The following is a 21553-nucleotide window of genomic DNA, read 5'->3' on the forward strand; positions in this document are numbered from 1 at the left end:
TTTGTTACACAAAAATGGATAACTACTACAGACTTTAAGAAAGTGAGGAAGTTGGCCACACAAATATCTGAAGAAAGAACATTCCAGGCGGAGGGAACCACCAATGTAAAGGACTAAAGGCACTGCATGCTTAGAGTGTTAGAAAAACAGCAAGAGGCCAGTGTGTATGCAGTGGAGTGAATGAGAGAGAACTGTAGGAGATGAGGTAAGAAAGGTAAGAGAGTTCTATAAGATCATATAGGGTTTTACAGGCCATGGTGAAGTCTTTGAATTTTACTCTATACATGAAGTGTTAAGCCAGTGAAGGGCTTTGAGCAGAAGAATATCATGATGTGCCTTGTAACTTAATAAGATTGCTTTGTTGATAACAGGCCAGGAGAGGGTAGGAGTAGCTGTAGGATACCAGTAAGGAGGTTTTTGCCATAATGCAGGTAGGAGATGATGGTAGCTCCAGTATGGTAGCAGCAGAGATGGGAATATGGGCATAGTTTTAAGGTAGAGCCAACAGGATTTCCTGATGGACTGACTGTAGGAAGTGAGAGGACAGCAGTCAGGATGACTCCAAGGTTTTTTCACCCAACTAAAAGTGAAAGAATGAAACTTCCATCAACTTAGATGGGAAGAGGTTGTTGGAAAAGCAAATCTGGGCATAAGACTGGAAGTTCAATTTTGGACATGTTGAATTTAAGATATTTTTTAGACTTCTTCATGAAAATGTTGAACAAGCAGTCTGGAGTTTCAGGGTAAGATCTACAGTGAAGAATAAATGTGGGATTCATCACAAGATGGTATTTAAAGCGCTATAGTGGAATGCCAGAGGAGCAGGCTGAAGAGGTCAACAGGATCAAATCATAAATGATCATGTGTGGCGTGCAAGGAGTTTGAACTTTATCCTGTAGGAAACTGGGAACCACTAAAGGATTCTAAGCAAAAAAGTGGCATAATCAAGTTTCGGTTTCAAAGACATCACTCTGACAAAACTACAAGTTCAACTGCAGGGGAATAAGAACTGACCAGGAGACAAGTTAGGAGGCTGCTGCATGGTCAAGCCAAAAAAGGGACAGAAAGGCCAAGCACAGTGGCTCACACTCGTAATCCTAACACTCTGGGAGGCCGAGGAAGGTGGATCACCTGAGGTCAGGAGTTCAAGACCAGCCTGGCCAACATGGTGAAACTCCATCTCTACAAAAAATACAAAAATTAGCCAGGTGTGATAGCTCAAGCCTGTATTCCCAGCTACTCAGGAGGCTGAGGCATGAGAATTGCTTGAACCCAGGAGGCAGAGGTTACAGTGAGCTGAGATCATGCCACTGTACTCCAGCTTGGACAACAGAGTGAGACTTGGTCTCAAAAAAAAAAAGGCAGGGGTGAGTCGGGGAAAGGGGAGAGAAAAATGGCTAATCTCAGACAACGGAAGCTGGAATAGAGAAGACAGGCAGAATCAAAAGACAGTCAATAAATTAGGCTTTGAAAGTAAGGACAAAGAGGAAAGTGGGTGACTCCCAAATTTCTAGCTTAGAAAAGTGAATGGATAATGGTGTAATTCCCCAATTTAAGGAATATAAGAGAAATAGTCTGGGGGAGTAGATAATTAATTTTGGACATGTTCAGGATGTGCTTCATGTGGGACATCCAGGTGGAAATGCCAAATATGCAGAAAGAAATATGGGCCTAAAACACAGTGGAGATATAAAATTGGTATTCAGTGATGTACCAACAATAGTTGACACTGGTGTCTAGAGGAGACGACCCAGAGGAATGAAAGTGTAGCGTCAGAGGATCAGGGACCTGATCCTGGGAAACACTAACCTTTAAGAGGCAGGCAGAGGATGGAGAGCCAGCCAAAGAAACCAAGTAGAACTGTGAACAAGCTTAAAAGGATGGCAATTTTCAAGTTAAAGCATTGCCCATCTTCCCCAAGTGATATAAGCTGTTGCTTCATAAGAGCAGCAGTGACTATCTTCATAGCTTAAAGTATCTGCTCTAGAATCAGGCTGCAACCAGACAGGAGCTGAAGACAGTAACTAAAACTAGACAGAATATAACAACTATGGCTGCATTTAGGATGCTAAGTCAAATCAACGTTACCTATAGCCCCCTAATTTCTTAGCTAAGGTATTATACTGAACAGATAATATTTAAGACTTATAAGGCATTCAGAATGCAGCAGTAAGAATGACTGCTATGCTGAATACCCTCCTATAAAGAAAGAGGAGGAAAGAATTGCAAAATCTCCATCTCTGCTAAGGGACCCCTACCAAAGGAAGCCAACTTCACGCAACTGCCCAGGTTTTGGTGTCAAGAGCCGATTCCTAGCCAGGGGTTGCCAGCTGTAGAGGGCGGGGCTCTATTTTGGGCTGCCTGCTGTCCCTGAGCCTGGCCGCGTCTGGTTTGAGCAGCATGCAGCCCCAGTGACTCACACACCCATGCAAACCGCCTGTGGCTCAGTGGCATGGCCTTGGAATGCCAGCCTTAGGCCAGCTCCCTCCTCACCCCATTACACTGGGATAAATAAATAAAGAGCCCGCCAGCAGCCACACAGCCTGATGGCAACCAGATGGAGAGAGCAAGGCATGGACAGGGCCAGGGGAAGGAACTCCCTCCAGTGGACTAGACTGAGAGTGGGCTCTGCCCAGTCATCCTAAACTTCCTTTTTCATACAGTTCCTACTGCCGTGTAACAACAGTCCCTAAGTCCCTGACTCTTCTTTCACTCCTAAAGATGCCTCTCAACTCCCAGTCCTACAAAATGCCCTATATAGGGTTCTTGGCCTCCATGAAGATCATGCCAACAGGCACCCCACCCAGCCTTGACTTGAGTCAATATTGTCAGTATTCCCCCTCTAGTTAGGCCACTATCAATTGGCTCCTTGGGTTCCCCAGAATTGAGAAATCAGAGGCTCTTAAGGAGAGTGGAAAAACAAAAGGACCAAATAGGGAGAAGTAACCCCTGCTCAATTCTTATTTTCCCGAGCCTTGGTATCCTAGCAACCTGCCTGGCCTACTGCCCCCTGTGCCTTATTGTCTATAGCCTCTTGCCTAGTAATAATCTCAATGAGAATTTTAAAAACTGACCCCAGGCAATGACCACATGGCCCTCTGACACCAGCCCTGGCCCCCCTGTGCCTTCATCCCGAGCTCTCTCCCTGGTTTGTTTATCTTCCTATTCCATGTTGCTTATTTTGATGGTACATCCTTTCAGTTCAGTCTTGGGTGACCCCATGACCCTTCTGTGTCCTGTTTGTAGGACCCCGGGCAAGCAGAGTAACTAAAAAGATGCAGTAGTCATAAGAAGTTCTACAGCCCCAGTAGGAAACCTTTCAGTTCTAGCAGCTATACAGGACATTCTGAGGACAGTGCAATGACCCCAGAGGTCACAAGAATTCCATATTATCCCAGCCCTTATGTCTCTCCTAACTGGTGTGTACAACCAGTTAAAGTAGCAAAACAAAACAGAGATAATCCTAGACTATGTGTCAAGAAACGTGGGAAGTCCTAAACATAAAGCTACAGCTATATAACCTTAGGCAAGTCACTTAACCTCTCTGAGGCTCAACTTCTTCATCTATAAAATAGAAAGCTATAACTACAACTACCTATCTCTCACTTCCTTTCCAGATAAAATAAAATTCTACAAGTCTATAAGATTGATCCACCCAGAACCTACAGGACCAGTATTCTTGAAGTAGCTGGTTCCAAAACACTAATACTCTTCCTGTGCTGCCACCTAAATTCTATATGCTTTCTCATTCAATTCTGCAGGGCTCCTCCCAACCTATAGTATGAAAATGATGAGCCTCCAATTTTACAAATGAGAAGTGATTTATCCAAAGCTGCAAAATAAGCCATGAGAATAACTGAAGACCCTAAATACAGGTCTAACAAGCAACACTGAGCCAGGTGCAGTGGCTGTAATTACATGCCTGTAATCTCAGCACTTTGGGAGGCCAAGGTGGATGGACCGCATGAGGCCAGGCATTCAAAACCAGCCTGGCCAACATGGTGAAACCCTGCCTCTACTAAAAATACAAAAATTAGCAGGGCGTGGTGGGGCACACCTGTAATCCCAGCTACTCAGGAGGCTGAGGCACAAGAATCTCTTGAACCCAGGAGGCAGAGGTTGCAGTGAACTGAGATCACCCCACTGCACTCCAGCCAAAAAAAAGTAACATTGTATCCACAGGTCACACTGTCATAATTTTTATAAAATTCCCCTAGCTTAGACTTATCAAAATATTAATCCAAACTTATTGAAGACTTACTACCTGTAGGCACCATGCACAGTGCTGGGGATATAGAAACGCATTCAGCATGGTCCTTGCCTCAGAGAGTCCACAGATCAGTGCAGGAGAAAGCCATAGCCTTGCAAATGTACAAACAATAATATTGCAATGTTATAAGAGGTAAAACAGAGGTATAATCCAAGGTACTATAGCAGCAGGGAAGAAGAATAGTCCTTACAAAGGTCTCCCAAACAATGTGAAGCTGACATCTAGAAGATTAACAGAAGTTTACAAGTTAGGGCCAGGCACGGTGGCTCATGCCTTTAATCCCAGCACTTTGGGAGGCCGAAGTGGGCGGATCACAAGGTCAGGAGATCGAGACCACAGTGAAACCCCATCGCTACTAAAAATACAAAAACTTAGCCGGGCATGGTGACCGGCGCCTGTAGTTCCAGCTACTCGGGAGGCTGAGGCAGGAGAATGGTGTGAACCCGGAAGGCAGAGCTTGCAGTGAGCCGAGATCATGCCACTGCACTCCAGCCTGGGAGACAGAGCAAGACTCTGTCTCAAAAAAAAAGAAGTTTACAAGTTAGATAAGGCCAGAACATTGCGCATTCTAGATCATGGGAAGAATGTGTATCTAAAGATAAGATAAAACAGCATTTGGGGAAACTAAAAGTCATTCCATATAGCTAAGGCATAAAGTACATAGAGAAAAATGTTAAGAAGTCAAGCTGGATAGGTATGCAGGCACTAGATCAGGAAGAGACCTTTCTACTGAGCTAAGAACAAGCCTTGCAGTGCTTAACTAAGGGGATGAGGCAGGGAACCAGTATGTTATCCCCAGCCTTAATACCTAAACTTATAGACAGGGGAAGCTATCTAAGAGAAAAATGGCCTAAGAAATCTCTCTCAGTCACAAGTTTAGGTTTAATGGTCTCTCTTTACCCATAAAAACTTGAAACCTTTTCTAGGCTGGGCATGGTGGCTCACATCTATAATCCCAGCATTTTGGGAGGTCAAGGAGGGTGGATCACTTGAGGCCAGAAGTTCAAGACCAGCCTGATCAACATGGTGAAATCCCGTTTCTACTAAAAATACAAAAATTAGTTGGGTATGGCGGTGCGTGCCTGTAATCCCAGCTACTTGGGACGCTGAGGCAGAAGAATTGCTTGAACCCGGGAGAGGGAGGTTGCAATGAGCCAAGATTGTGCCATGGTACTCCAGTCTGGGTGACAGAGCCAGACTCCATTTCAAAAGAAACAAAACAAAACAACAACAACAACAACAAAAAGACTTGAAACCTTTTCTGTTTCAGGACTTAGTAATACAAGTTTTCCTTCTTCTCCAGACTTACAATTGCTTCAGTACCTGGACTGATCACCTACCTCACATTTTTTGCATTTAGTGTTTAGACCCCAAGCATCATAGCTCAGTCAATGCACAGAGGCAGAACGGGAGGTTCCAAATAAAGAATACTTGCTTTATGCCTAGCCCTTTAAAAAGTGCTAATTTAGGGTTCAAAAGAGGTATGGGACAGAGACCCCGTCCACAAAGAGCTTACAAATTAATCCAGAAGACAATGCAGAAATATAAATAATCTATATATAACACCAGATTATAATAGCATTATTTACTTACATGATAAGGTACCAACTTGGGTAATATATATAATTAGAAAATGGGGCAATACGCTGGGTGCAGTGGCTCACACTTGTAATCCCAGCACTTTGGGAGGCTGAGGCAGGTGGTCACCTGAGGTCAGGAGTTCCAGACCAGCCTGACCAACTTGGAGAAATCCCATCTCTACTAAAATACAAAGTTAGCTGGGCGTGGTGGCACACGCCTGTAATCCCAGCTACTCAGGAGGTTGAGGCAGGAGAATGGCTTGAACCTGGGAGGCGGAGGTTGTGGTGAGCCGAGATCGCACATTGCACTCCAGCCTGGACAACAAGAACGAAACTCCATCTCAAAAGAAAATAAATAAATAAAAGAAAAGAAAAAGAAAAAAGAAAATGGGGCAATAATACTAAGGTACTAACTGTATAACCAACAAGTCATAGAAGAGTGAGGGAAGAAGATCAATACTGACTGGCATAATCAAAGGTCACTATTATTAATACTTTCCCTATTTGGCATTTAATAGATGTTTCTTTTGGCTGAGCTCAATCCTTAGAAGGGAAACCTAGGCAGGAGCTTCTGACAGGCCACAATTATCTACTCCCCATTCATTCCTTTGCCAGTCCCCTTGTATAAACACCGTGATTTTCCACAACCTACTGTGCCCACAAGACAGCTCCCAAATGGTAGCCTTAAGCTTTTTACCTTTGTCTCCTGCTGGATCGTGAAAGGGCCTAGACAAGTAATGACACCTACCCTTCTGCTCTACAGTCCAGACCTTATGACCAGATCTCAACAAGCAAAAATTTAACAACTGGTCAACCAACCTTTCCAAGGTTAGAGAATTACAAATGAAATCCCTGGTACTTTAACAGATGTTTTATAAGTATCAATCAGCCCACTTTCGCCTCCTCCATTACTTCCCCCTTCTTCCCCTCATCCTTGCTAAGTACATCTCAAGCCTTATCAGACTTTTATGGGCAACTTTTTTGGACAAAGGGCATTCCAACCACACAAGCCACCTAATACCCAAAACACAAGTGGCCACTCAGGCACCTGGAAAGAGGAAGTAGGGCAAAGACACACAAGAAAATAACAAATACCTTACCTCTATCATAAATTGTTCCAAGAAGGAGTTTTCTTCAAATGGTTCTGTCTTCAATCGATCTGTAATAAGAAGGAACAGAGAAAAGAAACATGAGTCATATAGGATAAGTTTTTTACCTGATAGAAAGGGAACAGAACAGGGTTACTTAGGAAAGAGGAGGAAGGTGTATCATGCAGAGACACCTAGTTCAGTGGGAGAAGAAGGGCTGAGAGCATGTGGGCAAACAGTAGCGGGAGAGGGTGATTAGCAACAAATGGCAGGTTTGGTGGTGGCACCTGCTCTAGGAGTTTTTCCTGCCACAAAAACAAAGGCCAAATTGAATTTTTATTCTGAAGTTGGAGCCATGAAACTTCCTAAACTCCCAAGTCCATGTTGCTCTGGTACAATTCTGTATAGCTATTGGCTCCTTTCCAAAGTCTTTCCCCGCCATTGCCTAGGGAATGTCTGGACTCAGTTACAGCTTCTATTAGCCACTTGGGCTCTAGTCAGGTATTCGAGGCAGAGAAAAGTGTCACCCAGGCCAGGCACAGTGGCTCATGCCTATAATTCCAGCACTTTGGGAGGCCAAGGCAGGCAGATCACTTGAGGTCAGGAGTTTGAGACCAGCCTGACCAACATGGTGAAACCCCATCTCTATTAAAAATACAAAAAAATTAGCCACGCATGGTGGCATGCATCCACAATCCCAGCTACTTGGGAGGCTGAGGCAGAAGAATCGCTTGAGCCTAGGAGGCGGAGGTTGCAGTGAGCTGAGATCACCCACCACACTCCAGCCTAGTTGACAGAGTGAGACTCCATCTCCAAAACAAACAAACAAAAAAGAGTCACCTAGTATCAAGACTCCAGTTTCTGATTAGTATTCAGCACGCATCCTGGGGGAAGTACCTCTCTAATGCAAATGAGTCTCCCTCTTTCCTAAGACTCTTTGACTATCTATACCACTCCCCACCCGACTCCTCCAAGAATGTACTCTCACCTCGAATCAGCGTAGCCCCACTCTCCTGGTAGTCTTGGATCTCTAGGTCTTTCATATGAAGCAATGTTGCTAGCTCCCTCACTTGGCACTGTAACACCAGACTCATGCCCATCAGAGGACGAATCAAATGTTGGGAGACCTTTGATGGAAGAGATATCCATTAGCCAAAAGACTCTTATAAAGTACTCTCCAATTCAGTTTAGGTATTAGAAAAAATACTGAAAATAAATGTTCTTACATAAACTTATAGTTTCATAGGCAAGTAACCCATTTACATGAATGTAAACATACATAAAATAATTACATATATTAAGAAGGTGGCTGACGCAGTGGCTAATGTCTGTAATCCCAACACTTTGGGAGGCCAGGGCGGGTGGGTCACTTGAGGTCAGGAGTTTGAGACAAGCATGGCCAACATGGTCAAACCCTACCTCTACTAAAAATACAAAAATTAACTGGGCTTGGTGGCAGGTGCTTGTAATCCCAGCCACTTGAGAGGCCGAGGCATGAGAATCATTTGAACCCAGGAGGCAGAGGTTGCAGTGAGCCAAGATTGCACCACTGCATTCTAGCCTGGGAGACAGAGTGAGACTCTTTCTCAAAAAAAAGATCCCACCAGCTGAGATGGCTCATGCCTATAATCCCAGCACTCTGGGAGGCCAAGGTAGGAATTCACTTGAGCCCAGGAGTTCAAGAGCAGCCTGAGAAACATAGTGAGACCCCCATCTCTACCAAAAAATAATTTTTAACATTAGCCAGTCATGGTAGAATGCATCTATAATCCCAACTACTTAGGAGGCTGAGGTGGAAGGATCACTTGAGCCAAAGAGGTCAAGGCTGCAGTGAGCTGTGATCATGCCACTGTATTCCAGCCAGGGCAACAGAGCAAGACTGCATCTCAAAACAACAACAAGAAAACAAAAAAACAAACAAGAAAAGCAGAAGATCCAAGTAGCCCTCAAGAAAGTAAGTGTGGCAAAAACAGAGTACACTAGCTAAAGCATTAACAGAAGACAAAAATCAACAGAAGGTAAAGACCTTTGAAAGTCAAATTAGATACAGACACTAAGAGCCACTTCGGGGCTCATGATAGCCCACAAGGAGCCTGGAGTTTCAATCTGTTCCCACAAATGCAGTGTAGTCTAAGGTTATTGTTAAAATAGAACCAAGCCACCTACCAAGAACTAGCCTAGGAAGGTATAAGCCAACCCACTCTACACACAACCCTTTTTATTTTTTTTTGAGAAGGAGTTTCGCTCATGTTGCCCAGGCTGGAATGCAGTAGCACGATCTCGACTCACTGCAACCTCCACCTCTCAGGTTCAAGCGATTCTCCTGCCTCAGCCTCCTGAGTAGCTGGGATTATAGGCACACACCACAATGTCCGGTTAATTTTTGTATTTTTAGTAGAGACAGGGTTTCACCATGTTGGTCAGGCTGGTCTTGAACTCCTGACCTCAGGTGATCTGCCTGCCTCAGCCTCCCAAACTGCTGGGATTACAGATGTGAGTCACTGTGCCCAGCCCACACACCCCATTTTTAACAAGAGGTAAGAAGAATGCAAACACAGCCATAATGCTGTACAAATAGGGTAATACTCTCATATGATAAAGTATAGCTATATAGAATAATCATTTAATTCACCTACACAAGGTGTCCATTAACCTGTCAAAAAAAATAACTAGGCCGGCACAGTGGGTCATGCCTGTAATCTCAGCATTTTGGGAGGCCAAGGTGGGAGGATTGCTTGAGTCTAGGAGTTCGAGTCCAGCCTGGGCAAAGTGATGAAACCCAGTCTCTACAAAAATTACAAAAATTAGCCAGGCGTGGTGGCACATGCCTGTAATCACAGCACTTTGGGAGGCCGGAGTAGGTGGATCACTTGAGCTTAGGAGTTTGAGACCAGCCTGGTTAACACAGTGAAACCCCGTCTCTAATAAAAATACAAAAAAATTAGCTGGGCGTGGTGGTGGGCACCTGTAGTCCCAGCTACTTAGGAGGCTGAGGCAGGAGAACGGCATGAACTCGGGAGGCAGAGCTTGCAGTGAGCTGAGATCGCACCACTGCTCTCCAGCCTGGGCGACGGAGCAAGACTCCATTAAAAAAAAAAAAAAAGGCCAGATAGTCGATATTTTTCCCTTTGTGGCCTATCCAGTCCCTGTTGCAACTACTTGACTCTCCTGTTGTAGCACAAAAGTAGCCACAGACAATATGTAAACAAATCAGGTGGCTGTGTTCCAACAGAGCTTTACAAAAACAGGCAGCAAGCCAGAACTGGCCCATGGCCATAGTGTGCCAACCCCTGTCCTAGACCTGAAAAAGGAGTACTTTTAGACAAGATACCCCAACAGGCTTGAAATGAGGAAAAGGTACTACAGTGTCCCATAATATGTGCAAGCCAGACTCACCTGGATCCAGATCAGACATCTGGCCTCTTTCAGACCTTTGTGTTTTCATTTTCCATTCATTTTCTAGGTAAAAGTTACTACTAAAAGTTCTAATTGTGCTTTGGCTCAAATTAAGAGGAAAAGACTTTTTTCCACATTTCTGTTAGATTAGAAAAGACTAGATGTGGGGAGGTGGAAAGAAAGGAAGTTAGTGGCGGCAGCTTTTGTACCAAAACCAAGAACCAAGAAATGGAAGGGTTCTGGCACAGAGGGGAAAGCCAGAAATAAAGTCCAGCTATAGATACTAGACTCTTCCTTCTACCACACAGCACATCCCAACCTGGCACTGACCCCCAATTGAGGTCCTTAGCAAAAACTTAACCCTCTAGGAAGTACTGTTCAGAATGTGGCAGAAGTTCAGCTTTGGAAAAATGTATCTGCTCTACACTCAATCTTCTTTCCTAGGAATTGTTTTGTTAAATTTGGTCCTGCTGGGCGGGCATGGTGGCTCACACCTGTAATCCCAGCACTTTGGGAGGCCGAGGTAGGTGGATCGCTTGAGCTTAGGAGTTTGAGACCAGCCTGGGCAACATGGTGAAACCCCATCTCTACTAAAAATACAAAAAATTAGCCAGGTGTGGTGAGACGTGCCTGTATTTTCAGCTACTTGGGAGACTGAGGTGGGAGAATTGCTTGAGCCCAGGAGGTGGAGGTTGCAGTGAGCTGAGATCACACCACTGCACTCCAGCCTGGGTGACGGAGTGAGACCTTATCTCAAAAAAAAAAAAAAAAGTTTGGTACTGTTTAAGTAGATCAGGAGGAAAACAGGCAAATACTTGTATAAATGACAGTGAATATTTGATGAGTTGAATTGAAATAACTGTCATTACTACCCAAGCAGCAACACCATCCAATTGGTGGCAGCACTGAAACAACAGAAACTCCTAAATTAATAACCAGCTTCCCTCTGGATAGCTACCTCAATATAAATTTCTTTGAGTGACAGTAAATATTATATAACAACATGAAACATGACAAGGAAGAGATTTTAATTAATATCATGTCTAATTAAATATGATAATGCCATACCAGGCAACTGAAATTATCTATCAGACCCCATTGTCTATTTGGTTTTAAAAAAGTTTTTTTTATCAGTAAATACTGTAACTGCTAAAATAATTTCACAGGATTGGGTTACATCATTCTGAATTACTGAGGTATAATTCATTTCAAAGTCATAGGAACACTAAAATGATTTCCCTTAGACCAGATAGCCTTAACTTAATGATCAATAGAAATTTTGAAAATATGTGTTAATGGGCATATGAGAGACTAGATAAAATGTGTAAAAAAATCCCAGCACTTTGGGAGGCTGAGGTGGGTAGATCACTTGAAGCCAGGAATGAGAGATCAGCCTGACCAACATGGTGAAACCTGTCTCTACTAAAAATACAAAAAATTAGCCAGACATGGTGGCATGCGCCTGTAGTCCCAGCTACTCGGGAGGCTGAGGCACAAGAATCACTTGAACCTGAGAAGCAGAGGCTGCAGTGAGCCGAGATCATGCCACTGCACTCCAGCTTGGGTGACAGGGAGAGACTCCATCTCAAATAACAATAATAATAATAATGATAATAATGTGTAAATAGTTCAAAGCAAATCCACAGACACTATAAGGAAAAATCTTGAAGTGCTTTAGGATGTCAGGGACACTCCCCATAATTGATAGACAGCAATATATGAAGATACACAGTTCATCAGTCAATTCAACAGGTATCTACTGGGTTCCTAATATGTACTCTGACCCTATGAGGCCTCTGCCATCAAAGAGCTCACAACAGTTAAGGAGGTTAGGAAGTGTAATAGATATAAAAACAGGAGTTGCTAATCTTTTTCAGAGGAAAAGCTATTCATAATTTTCTCCAAAGTCTTCAGATTTTCCATAGAAATGTTCATAAGTCATGAGCAGGGGAGCAGAATGATAGGTCTCCATCTGAAGATGAATCAAGCTGCATGTGGTGGTACACACCTGTAATCCCAGCTACTCTGCAGGTTAAAGAGGGAGAATCACTTAAGCCCAGGAGTTTAAGACCAGCCTGGGCAACACAGTAAGACCCCCATCTCATAAACAAACAAACAAATAAACAAAAAAGATCAAGATGAATCATATCAGGAGACACAGTGAAGGCTGGAGTACAGTAGTGCCATCACAGCTTACTGCAGCCTTGAACTCCTGGGCTCAAGTGATTCTCCCACTTCAGCCTTCCAAGTAGCTAGGACTACAGGCACATGCCACCACACCCAGCTATTTTTTTTATTTTTTTATTTTTTTGTAGATACGGGTTTCACTATGTTGCCCAGGCTGGTCCCAAACTGCTGGTCTCAAGGAATCTTCCTGCCTTGGCCTCCCAAACTGATGGGATTACAGGCATGAGTCATCATCCCCAGCATCTCTTTTATTTATTTATTTAAAGACAGAGTCACCCTCTGGCCAGGCTGGAGTTCAATGGCACAATCTCAGCTCACTGCAACCTCCACCTCCTGGGTTCAAGCAATTATCTTGCCTCAGCCTCCTGAGTAGCTGAGATTACAGGCATGCGCCACCATGCCCAGCTAATTTTTGTATTTTTAGTAGAGACGAGGTTTCACTATGTTGGCCACGCTGGTCCAGGCTGGTCTCGAGCTCCTGACCTCAGGTGATCGCCTGTCTCGGCTTCCCAAAGTGTTGGGATTATAGGAGTGAGCCACTGTGCCTGGCCCCAGCATCTCTTTTAAAACGAAAAGTTATGGAGTTGAAATATTTGCCCTCACAGGTCCACTATAATGCTAAACATAAGTAACATTTCATATGTGCCTTTATTTAATCCTCACGACTCAATAGTAAGGTTGTGGTTGATTTATTTTACAGATGAAGAAACTGAATCAGAAAAATTCAGTACTTATCCAAATTAATACAAGTAGTCTCAAAGTGGTGGAGCTGAGTTACAAATTTAAGTCTGCTGGTTCCAAAACCTATCTCTTTCTGTCACTAAGAAACCTTTGGGGCCGGGCGCGGTGGCTCATGCCTGTAACCCCAGCACTTTGGAAGGCTGAGGCAGGTGGATCACGAGGTCAGCAGATCGAGACCATCCTGGCTAACACAGTGAAACCCCGTCTCTACTAAAAATACAAAAAATTAGCCGGGCATGGTGGCGGACGCCTGTAGTCCCAGCTACTCGGGAGGCTGAGGCAGGAGAATGGCGTGAACCCGGGAGGCAGAGCTTGCAGTGAGACAAGATCGCACCACTGCACTCCAGCCTGGGCGACAGAGCGAGACTCCGTCTCACAAAAAAAAAGACAAAAAAAGAAATCTTTGGATGTGGCTCCTAGGAATCAAAAAATGTCCAAAGACATGACAAATCTGAAAGCTAAAATGTGGAATATCAAAATTTATATTAGATATTAGAAAGAACAGACAACAGGAAACAGAAAGAGATGAAGTCTGTCATAAATGAAGATGGACTCAGTGTTAGAACACAGAGACCTGGGGCCAAGCGCGGAGGCTTATGCTATAATTCCAACTCTTCGGTAAGCCAGTGTGAGAGGATCACTTGAGCTGAGGAATTCAAGACCAACCTGGGCAATATGATGAGACTTCATCTTGAAAGAAAAAGAAAGAAAAGGAGGGGGAGGGGGAGAGAGAGAGAGCAAGCAAGCAAACAGAGACCCAAAACCTAACATATTCCATAATACCCTTGCAGACTTAGGAACCATTACTTGTTAATGTGAGTATGTTATGCTGGAGAAGTATGAGGAACCGGTATTCTCCTCTTTTCTGTACAACTGGAAGGAGTTAAGCTGCATAATGTCTCTGAAAGACAATTTGGCATTATGTTATATGGCAAGATTAAAAGATACAAATATTCTTTGACCCAGCTATTCCACTTAGGGGAATTTACTCACACATTTACATGCAGAAAAAGTAAATACAAGGATAGTTACCGTACACAACAACAAAAGACTTAGGTGTCTACTAATAGCAGATCAATTAAATATATGATACATTCATGAAATTAAAGGCTATGTTGCCATTAAAAATCACAGGCCGGGCGCAGTGGCTCACATCTGTAACCCCAGCACTTTGGGAGGCCGAGTTGGGTGGATCACGAGGTCAGGAGATCAAGACCATCCTGGCTAACACAGTGAAACCCCGTCTCTACTAAAAATACAAAAAATTAGCCGGGCGTGATGGCGGGCGCCTGTAGTCCCAGCTACTCTGGAGGCTGAGGCAGGAGAATGGCATGAACCCGGGAGGCGGAGCGTGCAGTGAGCCGAGGTCATGCCACTGCACTCCAGCCTGGGCGACAGAGCGAGACTCCGTCTCAAAAAAAAAAACAAAGAAAACACAAAGGTAGATTCTCTGAATGTGTTGATATGAATAATCTCTAAGTTCTTTTTTTTAAGGCTGGCCAAGTGAAGCAGTGGGTAAGTTCTACAATTAAGTGAAAAAAGGAAGGTACTAAACAGTGTGTACAGCATGATACTATTTGTCAAAAAATACACATATACACAGATATATATTTGGTTATATGAGGATATATATACAGTATATACACATATAGCTTTAAGAATTCACAAGAAGCTGATATTGGTAGTTGCTTTGGAAAAAGAAAAGGAGGGACTAGGGAAAGGGGTAGAAAGATCTATGTTTTCACTGTATACACTTAAATGCTGTTTGAAATGTTTGCCTTTTTCAAGAATTACTCATTCAAAAAAATTAAATGAAAATGATCACAAGAATGAGTTACAAACAAAAATTATGACTGTGTGACCTTACAGACATACACACAAGCCTGAAATAGTATCCACCTACATCCTTACCCGTGTCCACTGGCTCTTTTTCCATATAAAGCTCTCTCAGGTTCAGACATTTCCCTAGGGGGGCATTCTTTTAATGGTAAGTATTTTATTTTAACTTGAAGCACAATTGTTCATCAATTGCTCAAATCTAATTTCTTCCTATGGTAAACCAAGACTCATCCCTCCCTAAACACTGATGTCTCTTTCCTTTAATGTAGTTCCCCAATTAGAGGAATTTGCCTAGAATGGCTAGTTTTTCTTTACATACTTTTATATTATATTGTATTCTATATTACATGTCATATTGTATCATTACATATTATATAATATATATTACATTATATCATTATATATTATGTTAATATAGATTAATATAACGTGTTACCGTAATATGTATTATATGTTACATATATTTGTATGCTAATCTATATTATAATATAGATATTATATATTATAATTGTAATATCATTATACTGTAAGGAACATAAGTGTTCCTTACTGTATTCTTTTGAAAGAAGAAACTATTAGAGTCCATGAGCCTCCAAGGAGAACTGCCTCCACAATCACACTGCGTATTCTGCATTTCTAGGTCCATGTAATGCAAAATGACACTAGCTATTGCTAGGGATTCCCCAAAGGTCACCCAAATGGTTTGGTCCCAGAATAAACATTATTGAGGAAACACTGCCCCCTGGTGTTACTTAGAAAGTTTAAATGTTTTAAATGAAATAGATAAAATATGGGATGGGGCCAGGCTTGTAATCCAAACACCTTGAGAAGCCAAGGCAGGAGGATCGCTTGAGGTGAGGAATTCGAGACCACCCTGGTCAACACAGAGAGACCCCCCATCTCTACAAAAAAAAATTTTTAATTTTATTTTTTATTTTTTAAATTTTATTTATTTGCAAGATGGAATATTTCACAAGAAATTCAATTAAAATAAACAAATGTGAGTATATGCTAAGCACTGTTGATAGGCCTTAGAAGTTAATAAATGAGTAAGTAATTCTCTCAGCACTCAGTTCTAGTTTTACTGGGCTCCAGATCAAAAATAAACATCAGCAAACAGTTTCTCAAAGTCTTTCTATCCAGTCTTCTATTGATGCCAAAGCATCACATCCCCTGTGGGAGACTAAAGAAGAAAAAAATGATGTCCTCTTGTCTTCCGATCCCTCTGCTAACAAATCTATACTCTTAGGCTTCGCAAAGAAGACCCTGTCCCCTAAGTGCTACTGACTGAAACCCTGTCTGTTATTCCAGAAAACCAGTCTTTAACGTCCACTCTTAATTTCTAATAAAATCTTTTGGGAAACATAAAGCTATGAGTTAGTAGAGGATATTATCCCCCTACTCTCTAAAAATGAGGCTTTGGACCAGACTATTCTGGGATTCAAATTCCAGCTCATTTATTCATAAGCTGATGGCTTTGGACAAATTACTTTCAATCTCAGTATCCTACTCTGAAAAACAGGGACAATAATACTTATCCTGAAGGACAGTTGCAAGGATTAAATGATGAGATAATGTTTAGAAAGGTACCTAACACTGGTACATATTCTACCCTGTTGCCAGAATATTCTTGATAAACCATGAATTGGATCATATAAATTTTCTGTTTAAAGTTTTTCAGTGAATCCTGTTGCCTTTGAGATAAAATCCAAACTCATTAGAATCTTTCAAGATCTGGCCACTGCCTCCCTCATTTCTCATGCCTTCCTGTCTACACAGCAGTCATGAAGTTCCCGAACTTGCCCCTCACTTACACATCTCTACACCTCTTGCCTACAATGACTTTTCTATTTATTTTATCCTACTCATCTTCAAAACTCAGCTCAGTAATAGTCTCTTCAAAGAGGTCTTCTCCAATCCTCAACCATCCAGGGTCTACCTCAATCAAAGAACCTATCATACTTTATCATAATTCCCTGTTTGTCTTCTCACTAGATTATGAACTCCAGGAAGAGGCTATATTGTTTCAGGTCTGGATAACCAACAATTAGCCCATAGTAGATGCTTTCAAAATGCTGAATAAATTGGCTGGGCACAGTGGCTCGCGCCGGTAATCCCAGCACTCGGGGAGGCCAAGGCGGATGGATCACAAGGTCAGGAGATTGAGACCGTCCTGTGAATGGTGAAACCCCATCTCTACTAAAAATACAAAAAATTAGCCAGGTGCAGTGGCAGGTGCCTGTAGTCCCAGCTACTTGAGAGGCTGAGGCAGGAGAACAGCATGAACTCGGGAAGAGGGAGCTTGCAGTGAGCCAAGATCGCGCCACTGCACTCCAGCCTGGGCAACACAGCAAGACTCTGTCTCAAAAAAAAAAAAAGCTGAATAAATTAATTAATGCAAAAAGACACTCAATACTCTGCTTCTTTTGCAAGGAAAGGATGTAACAGTCAAGAATCCTTTTTGTCTTCTGTCTAGTCAAGGAAAGTTTTCTGACTGGAGAATTTCAAACAAAGTTTGCAAAAAAAATAAAAGCACCTAAAGCTTCATCTCAAAGCAACTGGCATCCCTCCCCCAACCCCATATTCAAATTGCACTTACCAGGGAAGGACTAGCTAGGATGCAGTGGAAATTCCAATAGAAGGGGAGGCCAGAGAGCTCACTCCGCACCCGTAAAATCAGTGCATCTGCCACATGATCACAGGAGAAGGTAGCTTCGCTAGGGTGAGCAGCGTCCTTCAACAATGGGCGAAGCAGATTATCCAAATGACAGAGGAAAGCCGCAGGAGGAGCAGTGAGCCGCTTGTTCAGCTCCTAAAGAGACAGCAGTGGTACACAGTAAGGGTGCTAATAGGAAACTAATTCCCTCATAAGTAACAGCAAAGGAAAGCACTGGTTAACATGAAGACAACGGACATGAGAGGAAGGGGAGAAAAGATAAAAACATCACAATGGGAAAGAAGAAAACAAAAAGAAGAGAGTCATAAAGATCAACTGGCCTACTTGAAAATTCTGCCTGGGGCAAAAAAAAAGGTCTATCTAGATCAAATAATATATTCATTATCATGCATAGGGTAGAGAAACTAACTTTTTTCTCTCTCTGTCTCTCTCACACACACACACACACACACACACACACGAAGATTCCAGGGCTACAGGCAGAAGTACAGGACATTAACTGGAATTGTCTCAACCCAATTCAACCTTCCTTGGGAATCTACAGGCCAGCAAGCTGGTTGATGTTCACATCCCCGACCTTCACTAGGAAAGAATGGTATGCCCCACCACCTCACAGCAGTACTTCTCTTCATACTTACCTTGGCTCGCTGGCTGACCACACTAGTGTCCACCTGTTCATGCCACACCTGTTGAAGATCTGAAACCAACAAGGCATAGCCCTGCTTGCTGATAAAAACCTTGGCCAAGAGGGAGTTCTCAGCAAGCTGTAGCCACGCCCACGGCTGCATCAACAGACCTTGCTCCAGTTCTTCCATCTGCAAAAACGTCCTCATTTAGTAAAGTGCCTCAGGGTCATGCTGGCCTAAGGAGGGTACCACCTAAACCACTCTGTATCAACTAAAATCTCATGAAAATCCTCCCTGATAAAACAGAAGGCATGGATTTACGTTCTCCCAGTATACAACCAGCTGAGCACTGACTTTACTACCTTTGGCCACTAAAAGTATATTTAAAATCTTGAGGGTTTTTTCCCCCATATTATGTTCCTAGAGGACAGAAAATCTTTCTTCCACAGTGTTTAAGCCTCAACATATTGCTGTTAGTATTTCTGCTTTCTAATACTATAGCATAATGTGGAAACCTTCTTATTCCACCTTTATCACATTGCTAATAAATATGTCACGGCTATCCTTTCCCAGAACTAGAAGAGAAGGAATAGTTCTTGTCCTATAAAACATCATAAGTCATAGTGTCAGGGCCAGGAAATTCAAAGTGTTTGATCATTATCTAAAAACAGAGTTTAGCAAGCTCTCAGGATTTTTTTTTTTAATCCCTAAAACAGCGATTCTTAATCTAGAGTCAATGCATATGAATCCTCTAGAATTGTATGAAAATGTTATGCATACATGCATATATGCATGGGGAGGGGGAAAGAGGTCTACAGCTATCATCAAACTCTCAAAGGGATCCACGACACAAAAAAGAGCTAAGAACCTGTGTCCAGGAGCAACAGAAAAGACCTCAATTTCATTTCAACAAGAACCAGAATGACTAGGAAATCATGAATACAAGGCAGAGCACATCACAGAGGTAAAGACTGAATTAACTTCCATTTACCTCATCCTCCACATTCCCACTCCAGTGCACTGCCACCAATAACACCATGCCCAGCCTGGAACCCCTGCAAAACAACTTTTCTATCTCAGCAGCTAAAGTAGTAGGCTTAACCTAGTAGACAATCAGAACTACGGCTGCTTGACAGAGAATGTGATTGTTTTTCCTGTGGGGGAGAAAAAAAAGATGACAATTTCCTTCATTAATCCAGTCTACAAATACAAAATGAAGAGAAGTAGCAGGAAGGAAAAATTTAGAATGTAAATAACGAAACTCTTTATTAAGTCTGATTAAGACAGTCATTTCCCCTAGTTTTTGAAGTGTGACTTGTGACATAACATATATATATGCATACATATACATATATATGGTGATCTTTCTTTACGGCATCCTCAAAGCCTTCTGTTTGGAGGATGGTGTTTCCGTCACATTTCCCACATGCTGCTCTTATGGGGACAGAAGTGGTCATGGGATGATTAAGCTAGTCCTAGGTGGACAAGAGCTCCACATTGCCAAAGGTCACAAATGCAAATAAAGTCGCCAAACCCTTTCATCTCCCTTACGGGCACACCCCAGTGTACTCAGTTCCCAAAATTGGGTTTACTATTCTAGCCCATTCCTTCGGAAAGCCCGGAAGTTCAGAACCCTCAAATTGATGGGTTTTGTTTGTTTGTTGGGTAAAGGGGGAGGAGTTTAAAATGCGGCCAGCAGTAACCGGCCCTATAAAAAGGCGGCCTGACACATTGGGCACCAGACTCCGGCTGCCTGCTCCCACCACACGCGTCCCGTCCTGCGTCCGAGGCCTCCACATTTCACCCTTTTCTTTTTTCCTTCAAGGCTGCCTTTAGCATTCACATTAACCAGATTTACGGGTTTATTTCTCTTGAGTGGAGGGGCGCTGAGGGGCATCCCGGCGGAGGGGTCCCTTGAGAAGCGTTATCTGCATCGAGTTCCGCTCCTCAGCAGTGACTCCTCTGAGCAGTTCCTCCGACGCCCTGCAGAGGGCAGTAGGGGCCCGAAGAGCATCCCGGCTGGGCCCCGCCCCGTCCCCCTGGGAGAGCGCGAACCCTAGGTCCCATAATCACAGCCCCACCCCAGGAGCCGCCGGGCGTCCCGCTTCCACCCGCCCCAGCTAGAAGAGCCTTCGCCATCCGCCTTCCCATTTCTACAGCACTGGCTGCACTGGGACGCGGCTGGGATCCTTCAATGGGCAACAAAGCCGGCCACTGGAGGCTTCGTCGCACCACACAGGCGGCCAAGGAATACCCTCACCCGAGCCCCACCATCCACGCCGGGCCGGAGCCGGCGGACTGCGCACGCGCGGCCCCGCCTACCTCTGGAGGCCTGCCCTGGTCCCCGGCAGCGCGCGCTCCCTCCGGGGAGAAAACCCCCGAGCCAGGCCCAACCCGCCGCGTCTGAGCAGCCCTTCGCTGGCTTGTTCCTGCCCGGACTCGAGTGCGATTCCACCTACCGTCAGTGGCAGCGAGAGCGCCCACCCTCCTCGCCGCACGCACGCTCTCTTGCCCGCTCGCGCAAACCGAAAGGCCTAGAGTAAGAGGCCGATTCCCCCCCAAGAGGAGGCAGGGTCTTGGGACACAGGGGCGGGGCCTATGCCTGGAATGGGCGGGGCTTCTGGGCCTGGGACGCTGATGAGAGGAGCGCCGCAGTGGCAGGGTAACTGGAGGAGAGGCCGGGCGGCCAGCTAGTAGAGAGATAGTGGGGCGGCTTGGAGTCAGCTGGCCGAGTAGAAGGAATAGCGGGCGAGGCGCAGGAAAGGGGAGCCCGGGTTCGGATTTGTCAAACTTGAGTCACTTCTCTTCCCTCCGCTACCTGTCCGGTCTCTTTTTAACAAAATAAGGCATTGAAGTTCCGTGGGTAGGTTCTCTCAGGTCCTTCACCAGCACTAGAGTTGTTGAAGGAAGGAGTCTCCCAGGCATAAGTCCCATAATCTGATCTCATCCTTTACCTTTCCTGCCTTATTTCTCCATCATCCCCGTACTTAAGCTCCTCACTACTGAGAAATTTGAAACCTCTCAGCTATCTTGGACTTTGTACAACTCATGGCTTTGCTCAAGCTGGACCTCGAACCTGAAAAACCAAAAATCCTCCTCATTTGTCAAGGCCATCCTCATTGCTTCTTGCATAAAGCCTTTCCCACTGT

The 21553-nt window shown here is 43.9% G+C and overlaps 1 protein-coding gene across 3 annotated transcripts in view; it reads right to left on the reverse strand.

The window, feature by feature from the left end:
- The window catches only part of NHEJ1 (non-homologous end joining factor 1), an 85757-nt gene extending 64753 nt beyond the window's left edge, over nt 1-21004 (reverse strand). Inside the window, exons 1-6 of one of the 3 annotated variants that reach the window (XM_023221292.2) lie at nt 20864-20897; nt 19396-19459; nt 18417-18593; nt 17701-17913; nt 7927-8065; nt 6951-7009 (exon numbers count right to left, since the gene is read on the reverse strand). In XM_023221292.2, the coding sequence (XP_023077060.1) occupies nt 6951-7009; nt 7927-8065; nt 17701-17913; nt 18417-18593; nt 19396-19443 (636 nt within the window). In that variant the 5' untranslated portion in view covers nt 19444-19459; nt 20864-20897. Of the gene's footprint in view, nt 1-6950; nt 7010-7926; nt 8066-17700; nt 17914-18416; nt 18594-19395; nt 19460-20726; nt 20826-20863 lie in introns of those variants that run through there. The other 2 variants (XM_023221303.2, XM_023221312.2) reach the window with 2 other exon arrangements.
- Between the last annotated feature and the right edge of the window lie 549 nt (nt 21005-21553).

Source organism: Piliocolobus tephrosceles, chromosome 11 (genome assembly GCF_002776525.5).
Source record: "Piliocolobus tephrosceles isolate RC106 chromosome 11, ASM277652v3, whole genome shotgun sequence".
Taxonomy (NCBI): domain Eukaryota; kingdom Metazoa; phylum Chordata; class Mammalia; order Primates; family Cercopithecidae; genus Piliocolobus; species Piliocolobus tephrosceles.